The sequence below is a fragment of the Portunus trituberculatus genome, chromosome 42 (genome assembly GCF_017591435.1).
Source record: "Portunus trituberculatus isolate SZX2019 chromosome 42, ASM1759143v1, whole genome shotgun sequence".
NCBI lineage: Eukaryota > Metazoa > Arthropoda > Malacostraca > Decapoda > Portunidae > Portunus > Portunus trituberculatus.
This window is the reverse complement of record NC_059296.1, coordinates 6,759,718-6,777,500: the sequence shown is the minus strand read 5'-3', so window position 1 is coordinate 6,777,500 and position 17,783 is coordinate 6,759,718. Positions and strand designations below refer to the sequence as shown.

Here is a 17,783-nt window from a genome sequence, read left to right as displayed (position 1 = left end):
GAACTGGTCTCATACTCACCTTGACGAGTGGGATCCATACTGTTGGGCATTATAGGTTGCGCTGGAGGCTGAAAAATACAAGTGGTTGGTTATTTTTCTGAGTCAACACGAAAAAAAAAAAAAAAAAAAAAAAAAAAAAATCTGAAAATACTTTGAGTAGAATGAAAGAGTGAAAATAGTTTGAGTAAGAGACAAGCAAATCATAAAGGAAGCAACAACAATTACTTGGTGCAATGACCATGACTGTCAAACTCTCCTTTCAGTTTCATGTATTGCATCAAATCATCACCCTAAACATCTCCCTTTTAGAAATTGATCATTGTGTGTGTGTGTGTGTGTGTGTGTGTGTGTGTGTGTGTGTGTGTGTGTATTTACCTAGTTGTATGTTACAGGGTTCAAGCAGGGCTCATAGTGACCTGTCTCCATATCTACATTTATCTAATTTCTCCTTAAGTTTTCAAACACTTTCTGCTGTTACAATCTCTTCACTTAATCCATTCCAGATGTCTACTGTCCTATGTGGAAAACTGAACTTCTTGATATTCCTGACTTTTCATGATTTTCTTGGAACGTCTTCTTGTTTGTCTGTCTCCCTGCTGTCAGTGTCACCAGGTCTTGTCTATCTATCTTCTCCATATAGTGTGTGTGTGTGTGTGTGTGTGTATATTTACCTAGTTGTAGTTTTACAGGGCCTGGGCTTTATGCTCGTGTGGCTCCGTCTCCATATCTACACTTATCCAATCTTACTTTAAAAGTGTGCACACTTGTTGCAGACACTACTTCTTCATTTAAACTGTTCCACGTCTCAATACATCTTTCCGGGAATATTTTTTAACATCTCTCAGACATCTTCCTTTTCTCAGCTTTTTACTATGCGATCTTGTGCTTCGAATGTCATATTCTTCTCTCAGGATCAGTTTCTCATTATCCACTTGGTCCATTCCGTTGATCAATTTAAAACTTGTATCAGGTCTCCTCTCTCCTTCTTTGTTCCAGGGTTGATAGATCCATAGCCTTTAGTCTCTCCTCATATGTCATCCCTTCAAATTCTGGAACCATTCTTGTAGCCATTTTTTGTAGTCTCTCCAATTTCCTTATGTGTTTCTTTTTATGAGGGGTCCACACTACTCCTGCATATTCCAATCTGGGTCTTATTATAGTACTTATCAATTTCTTCATCATTTCTTTGTCCATGTGGTGAAATGCTACTCCAATATTCCTTAGCAAATTATATGTTTCTCTAAAAATTCTATCAATATGGCTTACTGGTTGATTGTTTTCTTCCATCGTCACTCCTAAGTCCTTTTCCTTTTTTACTTTCTCCAGTTCTACTCCATCTCCCATCTTATAGATTCCCACAGGTCGTCTTTCACTCTTTCCCATTTCCATGACATGGCTTTTGTTCACATTGAATTCCATTTCCCACTTTTTGCTCCATTCCCATATCTTATTTAGGTCTTCTTGCAGTATTTCACAATCCTCTTTTTGCTTTATAACTCTGCACAGTTTCGTATCATCTGCAAACAGATTTATGTAGCTGTTCACTCCTTCTGGCATGTCGTTAATATAAATGAGGAAAAGTATTGGTGCCAATACTGACCCTTGTGGCACTCCGCTTTCTACTGCTCTCCACTTGGACTTCATATCTTTAACTACCGTCCTTATTTCTCTCCCCCTCAAATAATTTTCTATCCATTTCAATGTGCTTCCTTTTAAGCCACCCTTCTCCTCTAACTTCCATAGTAATCTTGCATGTGGCACTTTGTCAAACACCTTTTTTAAATCCAAATAAATATAGTCAACCCATCCCTCTCTCTCTTGTACTCTATCAACTATTCTAGAATAGAAACTCAGTAAATTAGTTACACAAGACCGTGTGTGTGTGTGTGTGTGTGTGTGTGTGTGTGTGTGTGTGTGTGTGTGTGTGTGCCTATAGTGCCTGTAGGTAAATTTGAAGAGTATGGCAAGCACTATCCAGCTTTCAGCCATTAGCAGCGTAGGAAATTTTATTTATAGTGGTACCCATATTAGAGCTCATATCACCTACCCAAGCACATCTTTGGTGTAAGGCAATTACACCTCCACTTAGAACTTGTGTATCATGGTGACATGTAGGTAACTTTAAACCACTCGACAAATGACAAAGTTTCAAGGCGGCACATAGTGGGATTCAAACCTAAGCATGGACATCTGCCTGATCCTATGCTCACATGCTCACCAGTCACCACCTTATCCACTACGCCACTGCCTCCCACTGCAGGCATCTCTCAACCTTCACTGCCTTCATTAGCTGCCTGTCAATTATGATTTTGCCCAGAAAACTGCAAGTCTCACCTCTTCATCTAACTGTCTGTCTTTCCTACCTTCTTTTGCCTTCCACAGATTGCCATTCTATTATTCTAATGGTCTACCTAAATTATTTGATTCCATCAGGCCCACATTTCCTTTAAATTTGCCTTCAATTCTGGTCTCCTCTCAATAAATTATATTCTCTATCTATCCATATTTTGATAGACAACTTTCTTTTCTCATTCTATGGATATTGCCAAGAAAAAGGTTTTTGCATAAAATGTTAGATAATCATTGAGGTGTTTACAACCTAATCAAAAGAGCATTTAACACCTCATTGCAGTAGTGGAGCAGGTATTAAGTGTAATCCAAGGAATTTTTCTGCTACAACACAAATAAGTACTAAAAAGTTCACAAAAGGTCACGACAAAATATGGACTGAGCAGTGTTTCTTCATAACTGTGTCACCAAGATGCTAAGTGAACAAAGCCACAGCCAAAATGAGTACTATTTATAATGCAAATTTCATGAAAATCTGTAAAAGATGCATTCACTAATAGCTACATAAAATAAATTATAATATAAAACTAAGAAACAACTGCAAGCGACTTTAATTTTTGAGCAGTGGAGGACTAAGGCATTAGGTTCACTTACCCCAGTGAAGTCACTGTGCATCTGAGGCATTCTTACCCCCGGCCGAGGCCCACCTGGATATCGGGGTGACATGAAAGGCTGAAATGAAAACAACATAAAATAAAACAGGATACATATTGATTTGTTGCGAGCATTCTTACTTGCTTCATTGTTCACAGAATGTTATTTTGCATGAATTTTCTTACATGTATTCCAATATACTCTTTCACTTCACTAAATTTCAGTCTTTTCTTTTTTTTCCCTTTTCCTGATATCATGGTGCCATAAATCAACTTAAAATTATTGATGGCCATGAATTTCCTTAAGCCACAACTACGCTATTAAGGAATTCCTCAAATATTTTCATCTTTCTTCCATATCTCTCATCACACAAAGCAACTTACTCTATTTATGACTAATCTCTTCCCGAGAACCATCCACAGGGGATGCCATAACAGAACATTTTCCACTTATTCCTCTCTCTGTATCTCTATTTTAATTTCCTTTCAGCAACAGGTCTTTCATATTCTAGAGGATTTTCCTCTAACAAAATTACCAACCACTTTAATTAACTCTATCATGCTTTCTGCAAAGTCGGACTAAAAGTTTAAGGGGTTATAATTTATTCCCTCCTTCAATCTTCGTTTCAATCCTTATTTTCTCTAACAACAATATTTGACACACTTTCACTATTTCCACACTCTTCTCATAGGTGTTTGACCAACATCAAAAAAGGATAAATGAATGAATTAATAAATAGTAGATCTTTAAATTGGTACTTAACAGGAATGCACCCAAGATTATATTTGCATTTAAGGTTTCAGCCACAAAAGCATTTTTTTTTTCTAAGAGATGAAAATAAAATTCTTGAAATTAATTTGTGTCTCCAGAGAACAAAACACTGCCCCTGAAAGAGAAATGTAGAAAACTGCATTATACATTCAATTTCTCAAGGTGCATTCCAATTTCTTACATTTTTCAAAATTTTGAAATGTGACTTGCTTTGCCCTTTTTTATGTAAACCACTTTTTCATCCATCCTTTTCCAGACTTTCTATACATTTTTACTGTAATGTATAATAATTTCTCATCCACATACACCATAAACTCAATAATATGATGCACTGAAAAAAATAATAAATAATTAAATAAAGGATAATGTACGAATAAAATAACAAGAGCAGCAATTGCCTACCTTGTGCCTTTTGAACTGTGTATCTATACAACAAATAAAGGTATAAATAAAGGTGCCTACACAATTTCCATCCATCAGCCAGAAATCTTGCTTCTGTTTTGGTATCAAGACAAGCACAGCCTAAACATGTACCACTGAAAACATACCATCTACACATATCACCACAGACTAAGCAAACAAATGCAACCACTGATGAATGCATACAGGCAATGGGGCAAAACAATAATAAAATAATGAGGTCCTTGCCTCTTAGACAAGATCACACACGATGCTGTAAGAGACACTGACTGGTATATTTCTTTTCTGTACTGCACAGCACAAAAACAATGTGACTGACTACTAAACTTTACTTTTGTTAACTTCACCTGCCCACTGCCCTCACCCCTTCAATATACCAAGAGGTAACATGTTATTAAATATCAATGGTAATGTAAAGACACTGAAACTTTAATCAAAGCTAACTATCCAATTACTAACTACTTGAAAAGCATAAATGTTCCTAGTTCTTGTCTTTGACAAAAATGTTAAAGTTAAATGAAATTCCTGTGACAATAGTCCACTTCTATCAACACATTCCTGCTAAGGAGTAACATTTTCAGCTGTTTCCTCAGAACTGTCAGGCAAAGCTATTCATTGATGATTTATCAATTTCATAAAATCTGATAAGAATGTAATTCACACCTAATAGCAATTTGATAAAGGTACTGCAACAGCTTAAAATTTATGATCACTGTGCTATGATATTCTTTCTGAAGAACAATAAAAATTACATTACTAAAGATTTTCATTATTTAACCCAGAGCTACACTTTCTTCTTCCATATAAAACATATCATCCAGTATAAATTTTGACACTGAAAATTCCAACAGGGAAGCTCCACATTTAACATGTCAATATGGATGAATTTTACATAGTACTATATAAAATGCAATGTGGCACATTTCCTACCCACAATAAATCACTGAATTTCTATAGTTTGAGGCTGAAGGTGTTGTTCAGAATTGTGAAAAATTTCAACAAAATTCCAGTACTGGGAACAGTTTCTTGTTGTAGGGCCATTTGCACAGCCTTGGCCTAAAATTTTGCTGGAGACCAGCATCCAGCACCAGCACAAGAATCAAAACCAGGACTGTTTCCACTGCTGTCACCTGCCCTGCCTTACACCCTTGCCACAATAACGGCATCTGCCTTGGACACTGGTTGGCCTGATCATATGTACTACTATCCCACAGACCAGCAGGCTTATGTGCAAGTCCTCCACTCATTCCTTGTATCCCTTACAAGAAAATGAGACTGGTTGTACACAAGATGTGGGTTACAGTAAATAAAATAAGATTAACATATATACAAAAACAAAAAAAACATGAAGACGTTATTTGGCAATTAATAAAATATTTCACAATACAGGTACACCACTGATTCATCAGTAATTCATGGTCTTCCATTTCCAAACCTACTTCAGTCCTGACAACATTGCTTATGGTGATCTGAAATCTCTACAACCACTAGATGAAAATTTAATGGATGGCCACAGAAAAAAAGTATGCAGCACATGTTCACTTAGACTGTTTGCATAACCTGGTGATCCCTCAGTGCTATGAGAGACTTAGCCTATTCCTCACATTTAAAATGGTACGCCTAGAAGGAGAAATGCTGGTGATCAGTAAATTAGAACCACCAGTCTGTTATCGAAGAACAGCTGTGGTGTTCAATTTGAGCCATGGTATTTCAAGTTGTATGAAACAATGATATTGGTTAAGCAATGGGACATTTTTGAAACAAGCTTTAGAGGTGTGAGGCATGTCACTCAGGTCTGTTGATGATTTTTTTTTTTTATATGAATTGGTTTAGTTCAACAAATGGCCAACATGGAAGGGCTTGGAAACAAAGGGAGCCACTAAATTAGTGCTGTACCTGTAGTTGTTGTAGAATAACAATAATAATAATTATTATATAATCATAATAATAATAATAATAATAATAATAATAATAATAATACAAAACTTTTAATACAAAAACTATGGTGAGATGTTGCCATAGTTTGCCAAACACTTCATACCGATGAAATGTAGGCGAGTTGAGGCATCAGGAGTATCAGCTTAGCCCATCAACCTCAAGACAAAGGGCCAAGAAGGCCACAGCCAGCCTCCTGCTGGTGTGTCACTCACTCCCTTACTAGCATCAGCGGGCGAGGCCCACATGCTTGGCTCGCCTCTGTCTGGTTGGCATCTATGGTCACCAGGGTTATGCTAACTAGAGGAAGGTAGGGCTTACCTGCGGATTCATGTGCATGGGGCTCCCCCCCGGCCCTCCTGGGCCTCCCGGCCCCCCTGGGGGGTGGGGGGAGGCCTGAGAGGGGTTGGGACCTGGGGATGGTCTCATGCCCGGCGTCTGTAAGTGATAAGCGCCTGTCATCCCACACTGAAGTGGCTCAGGTTATCCTCAGATAGATTGCCTTCACTCCAAAAGATCAGTTAAACAGCTGTTATCTAGTTTTAACTCAGCCATTTAATTGAACATATTATTTCAACATTTTCAGCAAGAAAGTAGCCTATTAAATTATGATGTTACCCTGCATCATTATGGATCTTTTTTTTCTAAAGCTCCATGACATTGGAGGCTATTTCTACAGGAGTGAGGAAGATCATGCTTCTGCAGTAGTATCGTAGGAGTTGACAGACGCGTTCTAAAGGAGCGGGCAAATTTATTTGAAGACAGGGAGGCTGGTGCTGGCCTCAACTACAGAAGCATCTAGCATAGTGTGTGGCAGCCGCGGCGCTTTCATGTCACACCCAACAGCAGCAGCAGCAACGGAGGCAGGAACAGCAACACAGCAGCAGGGCACCGGGAGGAGAGGGTGCAGCAGGCAGTCGACCACAGAGGTGCAAGACTGTGTGTGGCGGCCGCTGGTCCTGTCTTGGACCTCATGCAAGTGCTGGGGGACGGGCGGTCATCATGCGGCCATCCCTGTGTTACCACCACAGCATCCCCACCACACAACCAGAGTCTCACCAAACACCATAATCATCAAGAAAACACCCAAGGCCTCGTAAGGATGGTATGCCAAAAAATTCTCAAGTACCATTGGCAAAAGAAAGTGTGCATGGGTCAACCAGAGAAAGATGTATTAATTTCAGTATTGCGGAACACAGTGATATAGACTCATAAAACAGGTGCTTACGGTTCATCGCCCTGAAGAGTAGAAACACCCCGGTGCGAACGTCAAGGTATAGTACAGCATAACGTTTTCTTTCAGAGAACATGCACTGACTCTCACCACAGGAAACGAACACGAGTGCGAGAGATTAGAAATGAAAGAAAACCTAAGGGCAGTAGCAGAGGAGGAACTGAAGTCTTTTGTTTTCTCTGAGTGCTACTAGAAGCTTTCTCGAGCTAGTAAGTAGGAGCAATCTACAGTACACTACTGATTCAGGCTCGGCAGGTACTCGTACAGATTCTTCAATATTCTACTGAGATACATACAGTGAAATGTTGAAAAAGCTAAAACTAAAACACTACAAGAATTGGTGTGTGTGTGTGTGTGTGTGTGTGTGTGTGTGTGTGTGTGAGAAAGTGCAAGCAAATTTTTGTTTACATTGTAATTCTATGCATGTGTAGGTGCACAAATCGTTTTACAATTGTGTGTGTAATTCACAAGTCATTAAGATCACGTGCAGTATGTGTGTGCATGTGTGAATAGAAAATTAGTATTTGTTGGCACAACTTAGGACAATGCTAAAAAAAAAAAAAAAAAAAAAAAAAAAAAAAAAGGTGGGTGGGTGGGGGGATGGGGATAAACTCAACCAACTGGGTTCTGTTATTAAGTTGTCAAGAAGGCATCTTCAATTCCTTCCATCAAGGCAGGATAAAGCTAACCTAGTATCTCAGTGCATCTCTTCTTCCAAAAGAATAGAAAAACAGGAAAAAAAGAAAAGAAAAAAAGAAGAAATGAAGAAAAGTATATATATATATATATATATATATATATATATATATATATATATATATATATATATATATAAAGAAAAACAGCAATGTTGGGAGGAAGAGATTTTGGGCATGAAGCACCATGGCCACTACCAGGGCATCTTGCCACACAAGTTCACCCATAAGTCATGCCCCACCACACAACATCCTGGACTGTCATGCACCGTAGGACAACTAAGCCATTGGGTACAGATTGCTGAAATGTTGGCAAGTAGACTTGGGTGAACTTATGTATAATGTGAGAGAGAGAGAGAGAGAGAGAGAGAGAGAGAGAGAGAGAGAGAGAGAGAGAGAGAGAGAGAGAGAGAGAGAGAGAGAGAGAGAGAGAGAGAGACTTACCGGAAAAAAGCCCGGGGGCATAGGACCGGCTGGACCCATGCCATCACTGGGAGGCATCTGGCCGAGAGGCGAAGGTGTGGGCCCAGCATTCTGCAAAGAAGAAATGGGATTATTACACCTCCACAAATTAATCATTTGCATTATCAGTTATTATTACATCATCTCAAACTAATAATCACTTGCATTACCAGCAAGTCCGATGCAAGTCTCCCCTAGCTTTAGTGCCCTGTCTCTCCTCCATTGACTAAAACTGCCTGCACACCTCTCATTACCATTCAAGTATCAAATACTACTACTTAAGTAATTGTTAACAAGCACCTCACCCTCAAAACACCTTCCCTCTTCATTTACTATCTGTGCATCAAAGACATCTGGTAAGTCTTGTATAAGTCTAGCTTCCTCCCCCTTCTAAATGCACACTTCCCCTCCCATTTTTTTTTCGTCTTAATTTCTTTTCTCTCCAACCTTTCTCAATACTGTAATCAAGGTCTGCACTACATGGCCTCCCTCTCCCACCAATGGTTCATCTATACCTCTATGAACTCCCCTACATTAATATCAACATCAAAATCTCAAAAGTTTTCCACCTGTTCCCAGAGTTTCTCTATTCAAAAAACTATTTCAACATTTCACATCCTGCCTTCCTCCTCACACCAAATTCTCTCTCTCTCTCTCTCTCTATTCAGTAAATATATTCTACAAATATACTTAATAAAATATATGTACACACACACAAACACAAACACAAACACAAACACACACACACACATTTTCTTGGGGAAGGTTTGATTATGGATAAATGAAAATATAAATTCGGTGCTAGTTTTTCCCAGTGATGAACGTTCCCTAGAATATCGGCCAGACGAAGGAACGTCTAAACGTGAGAAGGTAGAATCAGTCCTATCCTAGTAGCGCGATGGTGGGCGGCAAAGTGAACCAGGATCTAATGGGCGTTTTGATTGCGTTCGTTACGATGCCTATTCAAGTAAAAATAGAAGATGATGAAATGGGCATTACAATACATTCAAATGTTAGACACGGCAATAAAATTTAATAGCCTCTCCCCTTCTCTCGCCCTGAGTGCCCGTTTTCTGTGTGGATTGTGTGCCGGGCGGGAAGCCGTGAATGGTGTACTGAGCGGCGAAGGCGTGTGAACATAAGGTTTTTAAATGTCCAATGTTATTTCACATAAGCGAAGTGTGACGGCATGCACGTCATAATCCAACAGCATTAACAAAAGCCTACAGTAACCGAGATCCTACGAGTTTTGGATGAAAATACACAAGTTTAAAATCAAATATTAAGGAACTTTCCACGCCCTATACTGTAATAAGCGTGTCCCACCATAGCACATGATAAACTGTGTGCAGTCGAGTAACAGGTCATGTGCTTTGTGGCGAGGTGGTGGCTGAGGGAATGGGTAGAAGTCTTTCCATCCTATGACCAATGCCAAGCTGCCCAGGTGTCTTGAAATGACACGTAACAAGCCGCCAGGTGGGCCTTGCAGGTGATATATTAGTGACTGTCTCCCAAGTAAAGACTGGCCAAACCCATCACAGACGTGAGACAAGTATAGTAAACACTGGGTGGTAGTGTTACCTCGCCAGCACCTCCCCTTCCTCCTCCTCCGCAGCGGGCTCGGAGCACGGGGCACGGGGCGGGAAGGTGAGGGTGCTACATGCCAACTGTCCCGCCATAATTATAGCTGGGGTGATGGGCAGCACGCTCGACACCCCTCAATGCGCTCGTCACTGGCACACCTTCTCTAGTCTTGGGGATCTACACCACTTCCTGTGACACTATACTTCCTGCGATACCATTCACACACACACACACACACACACACACACACACACACACACACACACACACGGCCCGGTAGCTCAGTGGTTAGAGCGCTGGCTTCACAAGCCAGAGGACCGGGGTTCGATTCCCCGGCTGGGTGGAAATATTTGGGTGTGTCTCCTTTCACGTGTAGCCCCTGTTCACCCAGCAGTGAGTAGGTACGAGATGTAAATCGAGGAGTTGTGACCTTGTTGTCCCGGTGTGTGGTGTGTGCCTGGTCTCAGGCCTATCCGAAGATCGGAAATAATGAGCTCTGAGCTCGTTCCGTAGGGTAACGTCTGGCTGTCTCGTCAGAGACTGCAGCAGATCAAACAGTGAAACACACACACACCGTTGTCACCACGCCTATCTTTTTGTCTCCATCTTCAGTTCAACATACTTTCATACATTTCACCTTGAGCAGCGTGCCAGCTTCACTATCCCCTCAGTGAATACCCGCCGCGTCCAACATGTGCGAAAAGAACCTCAGAGAAGCACCAAGCATCGCCCACTCTCTCGCCAACACCCGCACCGCCCCTTCAGGCTGTGCACAATGCTACTGATGGATGGATGGATGGATGGATGGATGGATGGATGAATGAATGAATGAATGAATGAATGAATGAATGAATGAATGAATGAACGTACTCCTCCCCATATGAAACTCTCATCTCAAACGCCAATCCACAAACTTAGCATCTTTCATAACAACGACTTCCTGTATACCCTCGACTCCTACAATGTGCCAATATATTTTTTAGAAACGACCAAACTAACCAACTATAATAATTTCGTATGTTTGATTAAGATTTCTAACTAAATTTGTTCTTTCTCTTCCTCAGGCTCACCGTCAAAAGAAAACTGAGACTGATTTAAACAGTCAATAAAGACAACCTTTTGTATATTTTCAGGCATAATGTACGTAACAATATACAATAATAAACCTACGACAATGTGAACTTGTCTCAGTCTCAGTCTCTCTCTCTCTCTCTCTACCTGCAGCGACGAAGCGCGGGGGTGGCAAGCAGCCAGGTGAACTATACACCTGGCAGAGAGAGAGAGAGAGAGAGAGAGAGAGAGAGAGAGAGAGAGAGAGAGAGAGAGAGAGAGAGACTAGGAGGGGAAACTAACCAGACAAAGAATTATAATAAATAAAAAAATAAAATAGAATAAAATAAATAAATAAATAAAATAAGAATAATAAAAATAGGCCCACTGGGTTGTCAGTTCCCTTAAAGATCATACGAGTTATTCAAAATTCAGGGACAAATGTCTTGAAAGAAGTCATGCCAGTCAAGTCGTAGTTATATGTCCCCGTGTATCATGACTAGCTATACTTTATCTATCTACCTTCACCGCACCCTAATACACCACGCCACTCCTTTCTCACTCGCTCGTTCGCGCCTACCACTCCATTAAAATGTTACACGTATCATTAAACGCCAAGCAGGCAGACGACAACACCTGCCACTCGTTCATCTTCCTTATCGCCACAAGGCAGTGTCCTCCGCAGCATTAGGCCGTCACTGCACCGCTGCTCACTCTCAGGCACCCTGCGATCACCTCATCGCATCTTAATACCGCACCGTCGCTAACCTATCATCATTCCCGCCCCGCCCCGCCCTGCCCTGCCATGCCCTGCTCATCCTTCTCTTTCCTGCCCCTGCTCATTCGTTCTCTCGCCGTCTCCTGTCCCCGTGCCTTGCCCCACCCGCCCAGCACGAGGATAGGATCTCTCTCTCTCTCTCTCTCTCTCTCTCTCTCCTTATACCTCTTACACAAGATTTCCCTACTGAATGGGATAGGACGCGCCCCCTTCTCCTTCCTATCATTATCCTTTTCTCTCTTGGCAATTTTGCGAAGTGATGTGATGTTTCGTGCAGAGGGAATGTCTTAATAAACGAACCGTGAGTAAGATGAGGAAAACATAAAAACCCAATTAATATCTTTCTTTAATTATCTAAAAAGTGAGAAAATAAACAAATCACGAGATATACGAATTAACTATCTCATGGAAACCTTTACTCGCTCCTTATACAGTAAAAACAAGGGACAAACACCTGTACTTTTTTCTTATCCTGCATGTACATGAAAACAACAACAACAACAACAACAACAAAAGGAGTACGAGTGAAGAGATCCTGGGATGAATACTGACACACACACACACTGAACAACATATTACTACACAATACACCACGACAGGACGCGGGACATTAAACATCACGAAAAGAAAAGAACAGCATAATAAAACGATGATAATCTACGAGAGAGAGAAAAAAATGTAGCCAGTAATGTTGAAGAGATAAGATATTCTCCTTCCTTCTTCCTTGCCTTCCTTGTTGTTGCTGCTGCTGCTTCTCTGCCACGACTAAACTAAAGGACCATAGTGTTAAAGTTATTTAGGACGCATTCAGTTATTCATTCACCTTCCTCGATCTTTTCATATGCTCCTGTACTGGCGTCGTCTTACAAACACTAGTCTTCATCGTCTCTCCGTGTTACGCAATGACGGTTTGAATAATGGACCGTGTGTACTGAACTGCCATCTAAGTTAGTGTTTCTTTTTCTTTTTTTCGTCGTCCTCCTCCTCCTACTACTACTATTTTTACTACTCGTCCTGCAACCACTATTATTACTCTTCTTCGTTCTCTACCTTCCATTTTCTTCGTCCTCTATCTCCTACTATCATTACTTCAGCTCCTCTTCCTCATCCTCCTTTTCCTCATTCCCACTGTTCACCTAATCTCACTCCAACTACTAACCCAATGTACTTTCTCTTTCCCCACCAACACATTTTCGTCTCCAACTCATTTTCCAATACTCAGTCTTCTTTCTCACTCTCCACCTTCACCTGTCTAACGTCCCCGTCACCACCACCACCTCCTCCATCTTCATAATCTCTAACACAACTACTTCATCTAACACATCTATTCCCAGCTCCACCCACTGCATTGCTTCCTAACTATTCCGTACTGTACTCAAATCAAATTATATTGGAAACGTATATATGTACAGTATATTTGTATATTTCTTTTTTTTTTTTTCAGCAACACTCACCAAGTATTTTCCCTTCCCCATTGTGCTTCTGTGAATATCCTCTCATTTTTTTTCTCTCTCTTTTATCTTTTACATATTTCTTTTTTTTCCCTCCCGGGGCGCACAATCAAAACAAATCCTCCATACTACTACTCTATACACACAGAGCCAATACGTTTGCAGTTTCCGCCGCGCAGCACACCGAAGCCCCGTGTGTCCTACGAAATGCACTGTAATCCATTGGTGTATACACAGCATGTACAATACAACATAACTGGTAACGACGTAATACTACAATATAGAATAACGGATGATGATGATGATGATGATGATAGGGAATATACGCAGTAGCAAAAGTAGAAATTAACAGTGATAGCTTCGGAGGATTTCCATAAGTAATAAATCAACTCAAATTAATCACAAATAATGTAAAGATAAGTGAACAGAATAAAGGAAAAAACATTTTAAAACACTCACTACAGCAGACCGTTCCTTGGTATTAGAAAAAGACAGCACAATTTCACAGCAAACCAACAGCAAAACCGTCTTATACTTTCAAAACACCAAGGCTTCCTACAGAGTAACACGCACCAACACCAACAACAATAATAATAAAAAAATAAATAATAATAATGATAATAATAATAATAATAATAATAATAATAATAATAATAATAATAAAAAAACTCCCAGCAACCGTGGTGGGGGTGTAAAAGCTCACTGAAAAGAAAGACTAGGGCTCCATAAATAATAATAAACAAGGCAATACTTCCTGTCCTGAAGCAACTACAGTACCTACTTATAACATTACCAATCGATCCTGCTCTCTCTCTCTCTCTCTCTCTCTCTCTCACGACACAGCGCGCCGTACTAGTTAATTCCTCACGCCGTAATGATTATATCGAAGTCTTCCCGTTACTGTTCATTCTTCCGCGCTTTCCTTTTTCATTCCTTTGATTTTACATTCTTTCGCACCATCTCTTTTCATCCCTTTTTTTACACTTAAAAATTAAAAACACAAAACATTCACTTACGCACCTACAATAGTTGCGGATACCACGTAATGTTAAGTTCCGCCAATAATAATGAGGAACGAATTAAAACAAGAAAACTCTGGCTACGTTTTCTATTGCTATCACCATCACGCGTTTTCTTTCACCCATGACCCACATCGTTCAGTTCATCGCGAAACAATAAGTCAGCTTTTCGTGGCTACAGTGAAGGAGGGCTGGGGCATTGTGGGAGGGAGGGTCACAGTGCTGCCTGTACAGAAGAAAGCTTTATGGTCGTATTCTTAAACATTTCATTTCGATAATCTAAAGCAGCTCTACTAAAATAGGTGGTCTTGGATGTTTTCAAAGGTGGGTTTCGTGATTCTCAGAATGAAAAGAAACTATCATCAGCAAAAGAAAAAAAAATCATAACTTTCTACGCCGCATCTTAGCTAAACTTATAAAGCTCTCTCTACATGAAGTTACACGGGTTCATAATGGTGTTTTTAGGATTATAGTGACAGATTAACAAGGTCTATACATCATAAAAAAAATGAGCAACAGCCTACAGAACTAGGCTAATCATCACTGTGGCCTTTGAAAAATAGTATTGGTGAGAGAAAGGCTAACGGAATACAGGCCACAGTACCGCTGGTGGCAAGGGGAGGACGGGGCAGCTGGCTAATTATAATACGGTACAGTACATCAGGTTTGTAGGGTACTCGTGTGTAAGGTTGTGCGTGTATCCTAGCGACGTAGGTAGAAAAGAGGTGGCGGGTGTGTGACTTCCTGGGAACTGCATATGAACGTCGTAGTGTGATTTCTTCCTTGTGTGTAGGGTGCCCCGTGCCTCCCCTACCTCACTTGGCCACTTACTGGTATCGACCTACTCGTGTGTGTGTGTGTGTGTGTGTGTGTGTGTGTGTGTGTGTGTGTGTGTGTGTTGGATAATTCATCGACGCCACGCTCGCTCCTTTCCACAGTTCGTCAATAGGTGAAGAACAAACTATTCAGTGGAGGAAGAGGAAGAGGAAGAGGAGTAGAAGGAGGAAGAGGATGAAGAAAATTTTTAACCGTGGAAGGGAGGAATTGGCGGGACTAATGTTCGTTTCACATATTCAACTCTCTCTCTCTCTCTCTCTCTCTGATCCGTCTTACTCGGGAAAATTTATAAATACAAACGAACAGAACAAGGTGAAGAAAAACGGAGACGGTGGAATATTATATATATATAAAAAAAAAAAAAAAAAAAAAAAAAATGAAAATAATGATAATAAAAAGAGTTCAGCGAGAGATTTTCTATATGATATTTTCTCCACGCGTTTTCTATACTAAAGGCCAAAGGGTGCTCTCTCTCTCTCTCTCTGTGCACGTGTCTGGCTCTCATTAACACCTCTTTGTCCTCCGCGTGACAGGTGAACACAGCCTTCCGTAATGCCATCATGCAAATTCATTATTCTCTTAAAACAAAGAAGGCAAAAATCCAAATGAGAGAGAGAGAGAGAGAGAGAGAGAGAGAGAGAGAGAGAGAGAGAGAGAGAGAGAGAGAGAGAGAGAGAGGGGGGGGGCATGTAACACCATCACCACAAGCTTGCTCACACACGACCTACACACACACAGACAGACAGACAGAAGACACGTCACTGTTCCATCGGCGCCCCGTAACTGCATGTACACCACTCGCTGACTGCTTCCCCATCACACATACACACAATCCGCCCACTGTTCTAGAGCACCCGACCATGGGCGGCTTGCTTGCTTTCTTGATTTCTCTCTCTCTCTCTCTCTCTCTCTCTCTCTCTCTCTCTCTCAGACATCCTTCCATCCTTCTTTGTTCGTTCGTTCATATTTCTCTCTCTCTCTCTCTCTCTCTCTCTCTCTCTCTCTCTCACCCACCCACCCTATCTTGTCCTGTTTGTCCTCAACATCAATATTTCCTCTCCCACCAACCCGATACTCCGCCCTCTCTCTCCCTCTCTCTTCTATGTGCGTTTTTCCTTGCTCTGTCTTACCCACACACACACACACACACACACACACACACACATATTCTCTCTCTCTCTCTCTCTCTCTCTCTCTCTCTCTCTCTCTCTCTCTCTCTCCTAATCCTTGGTTTATTTTCGTCCCCTGCTTGCCTCCTACTCCTCCTCCTCGTCCTCGTCCTCCTCCTTCCTTTCCTTTCCTTCCTCTCCTCTTCTCTTCTACAATATTCAGACAAAGAACAAAGGAGAGAAAATATAGAAAAAAAAGTTGTGAAGATGACAAAGCAAATGAGAGGGAGAGAGAAAGACAGAAAAAGAGAAAGAGTCAGGGTGGGGGAGAGACTGTGTGTGAGGGAGGGAGGGAGGGAGAGGGAGAGAAAGAGAGAGGGTGGCAAGAGAGAGAGGGAGGAAGGGAGGGAGCCTCTCACAGCCTATTGATTAGTGGAAGAGGAAGAGGAGGGGTTGATATCTCTCCCATCTGTCTCCCTTCCTTTAAACATCTGTCCACTCCTTTCCCTTGGACATTTGTTCCCACTCCTTACTCTCTCTCCCTCTTGCTCACCAAACACCTGTCTATACTCCTCCACACTTGCTTCTTCCCTCTCTGGCCTGTCAGCTACGTGGACAAACATATTAGCTCGCGTCGTCAACATGTGTAGCGTAACAACTAATCCTTTCATGCACTCAATCACATATAACCAAATCGGGCCACATCAGAATGGACCAGCTCCTGTACATATCTGGCGATCATAATTCTTCAGGCCACACCTATATATGGCCAAGAAACACACCTGACCACGCCGTAAACCTTCCTCTCAAGTGGCTGGTCGGTCGGCCCCGGTCGCGCCTCTATCCGTCTCCTTCCACTTCTTGCCCTGGTCACACGCCCCATCGCGCCAACCACGCCACACCAGGCACACTTGTCAACACGCCACGCCACACACTTGTCAACCACGCTACTTACTACGACTACTGCTGCTGCTACTGCTACCTTGTCGACACACACACACACAACGTTTCAATAATGCAACAATTTCTGCATTATTCCATAGTCACTATTTATCAGTGTGTAAGTCGTGTTTGTTCGATAATACGAGTACTCAGATGAATTTTTCTCTCTACAAACATTAGGCAGTTCAAAATGTGTGTGTGTGTGTGTGTGTGTGTGTGTGTGTGTGTGTGTGTGTGTGTGTGTGTGTGTGTGTGTGTGTGTGTGTGTGTGTGTGTGTACGGATGACCTCAAGTATAGCTTACATACATAGACACGGTAACCTCAAAGTGAACAAGATAGGAAGATAGTGCGTGGATCTGCTGTCCATCACACCCTGTCCTCCACACCCACGCCCTCACGTCATCACCACCACCGTCACCGCCAGCTATACTGTATACACTCCCTGACGCCACGGGAAGCCAAACCCAGACCAACCAGGCGTGCAGAAGACAAGACGACAAGACGAAAAGGACACCCATTCACTCCTCACAGACTCATCTTCCCTAGCTCACG

General features: G+C 41.5%; 1 protein-coding gene across 10 annotated transcripts in view; it reads right to left on the bottom strand.

Annotated features, from left to right (window-relative positions):
* Positions 1–17,783, bottom strand: part of LOC123517776 (single-stranded DNA-binding protein 3-like) — a 194,678-nt gene that overhangs the window by 47,174 nt on the left and 129,721 nt on the right. For 7 of the 10 annotated variants that reach the window (XM_045278226.1, XM_045278222.1, XM_045278225.1 and 4 more), the window contains 4 exons: positions 8,443–8,532; positions 6,391–6,507; positions 2,944–3,021; positions 20–68 (listed from right to left, as the gene is read on the bottom strand). In XM_045278226.1, coding sequence (XP_045134161.1) covers positions 20–68; positions 2,944–3,021; positions 6,391–6,507; positions 8,443–8,532 — 334 coding nt within the window. The remainder of the gene's footprint in view (positions 1–19; positions 69–2,943; positions 3,022–6,390; positions 6,508–8,442; positions 8,533–17,783) is intronic. The other 3 variants (XM_045278227.1, XM_045278229.1, XM_045278228.1) reach the window with 1 other exon arrangement.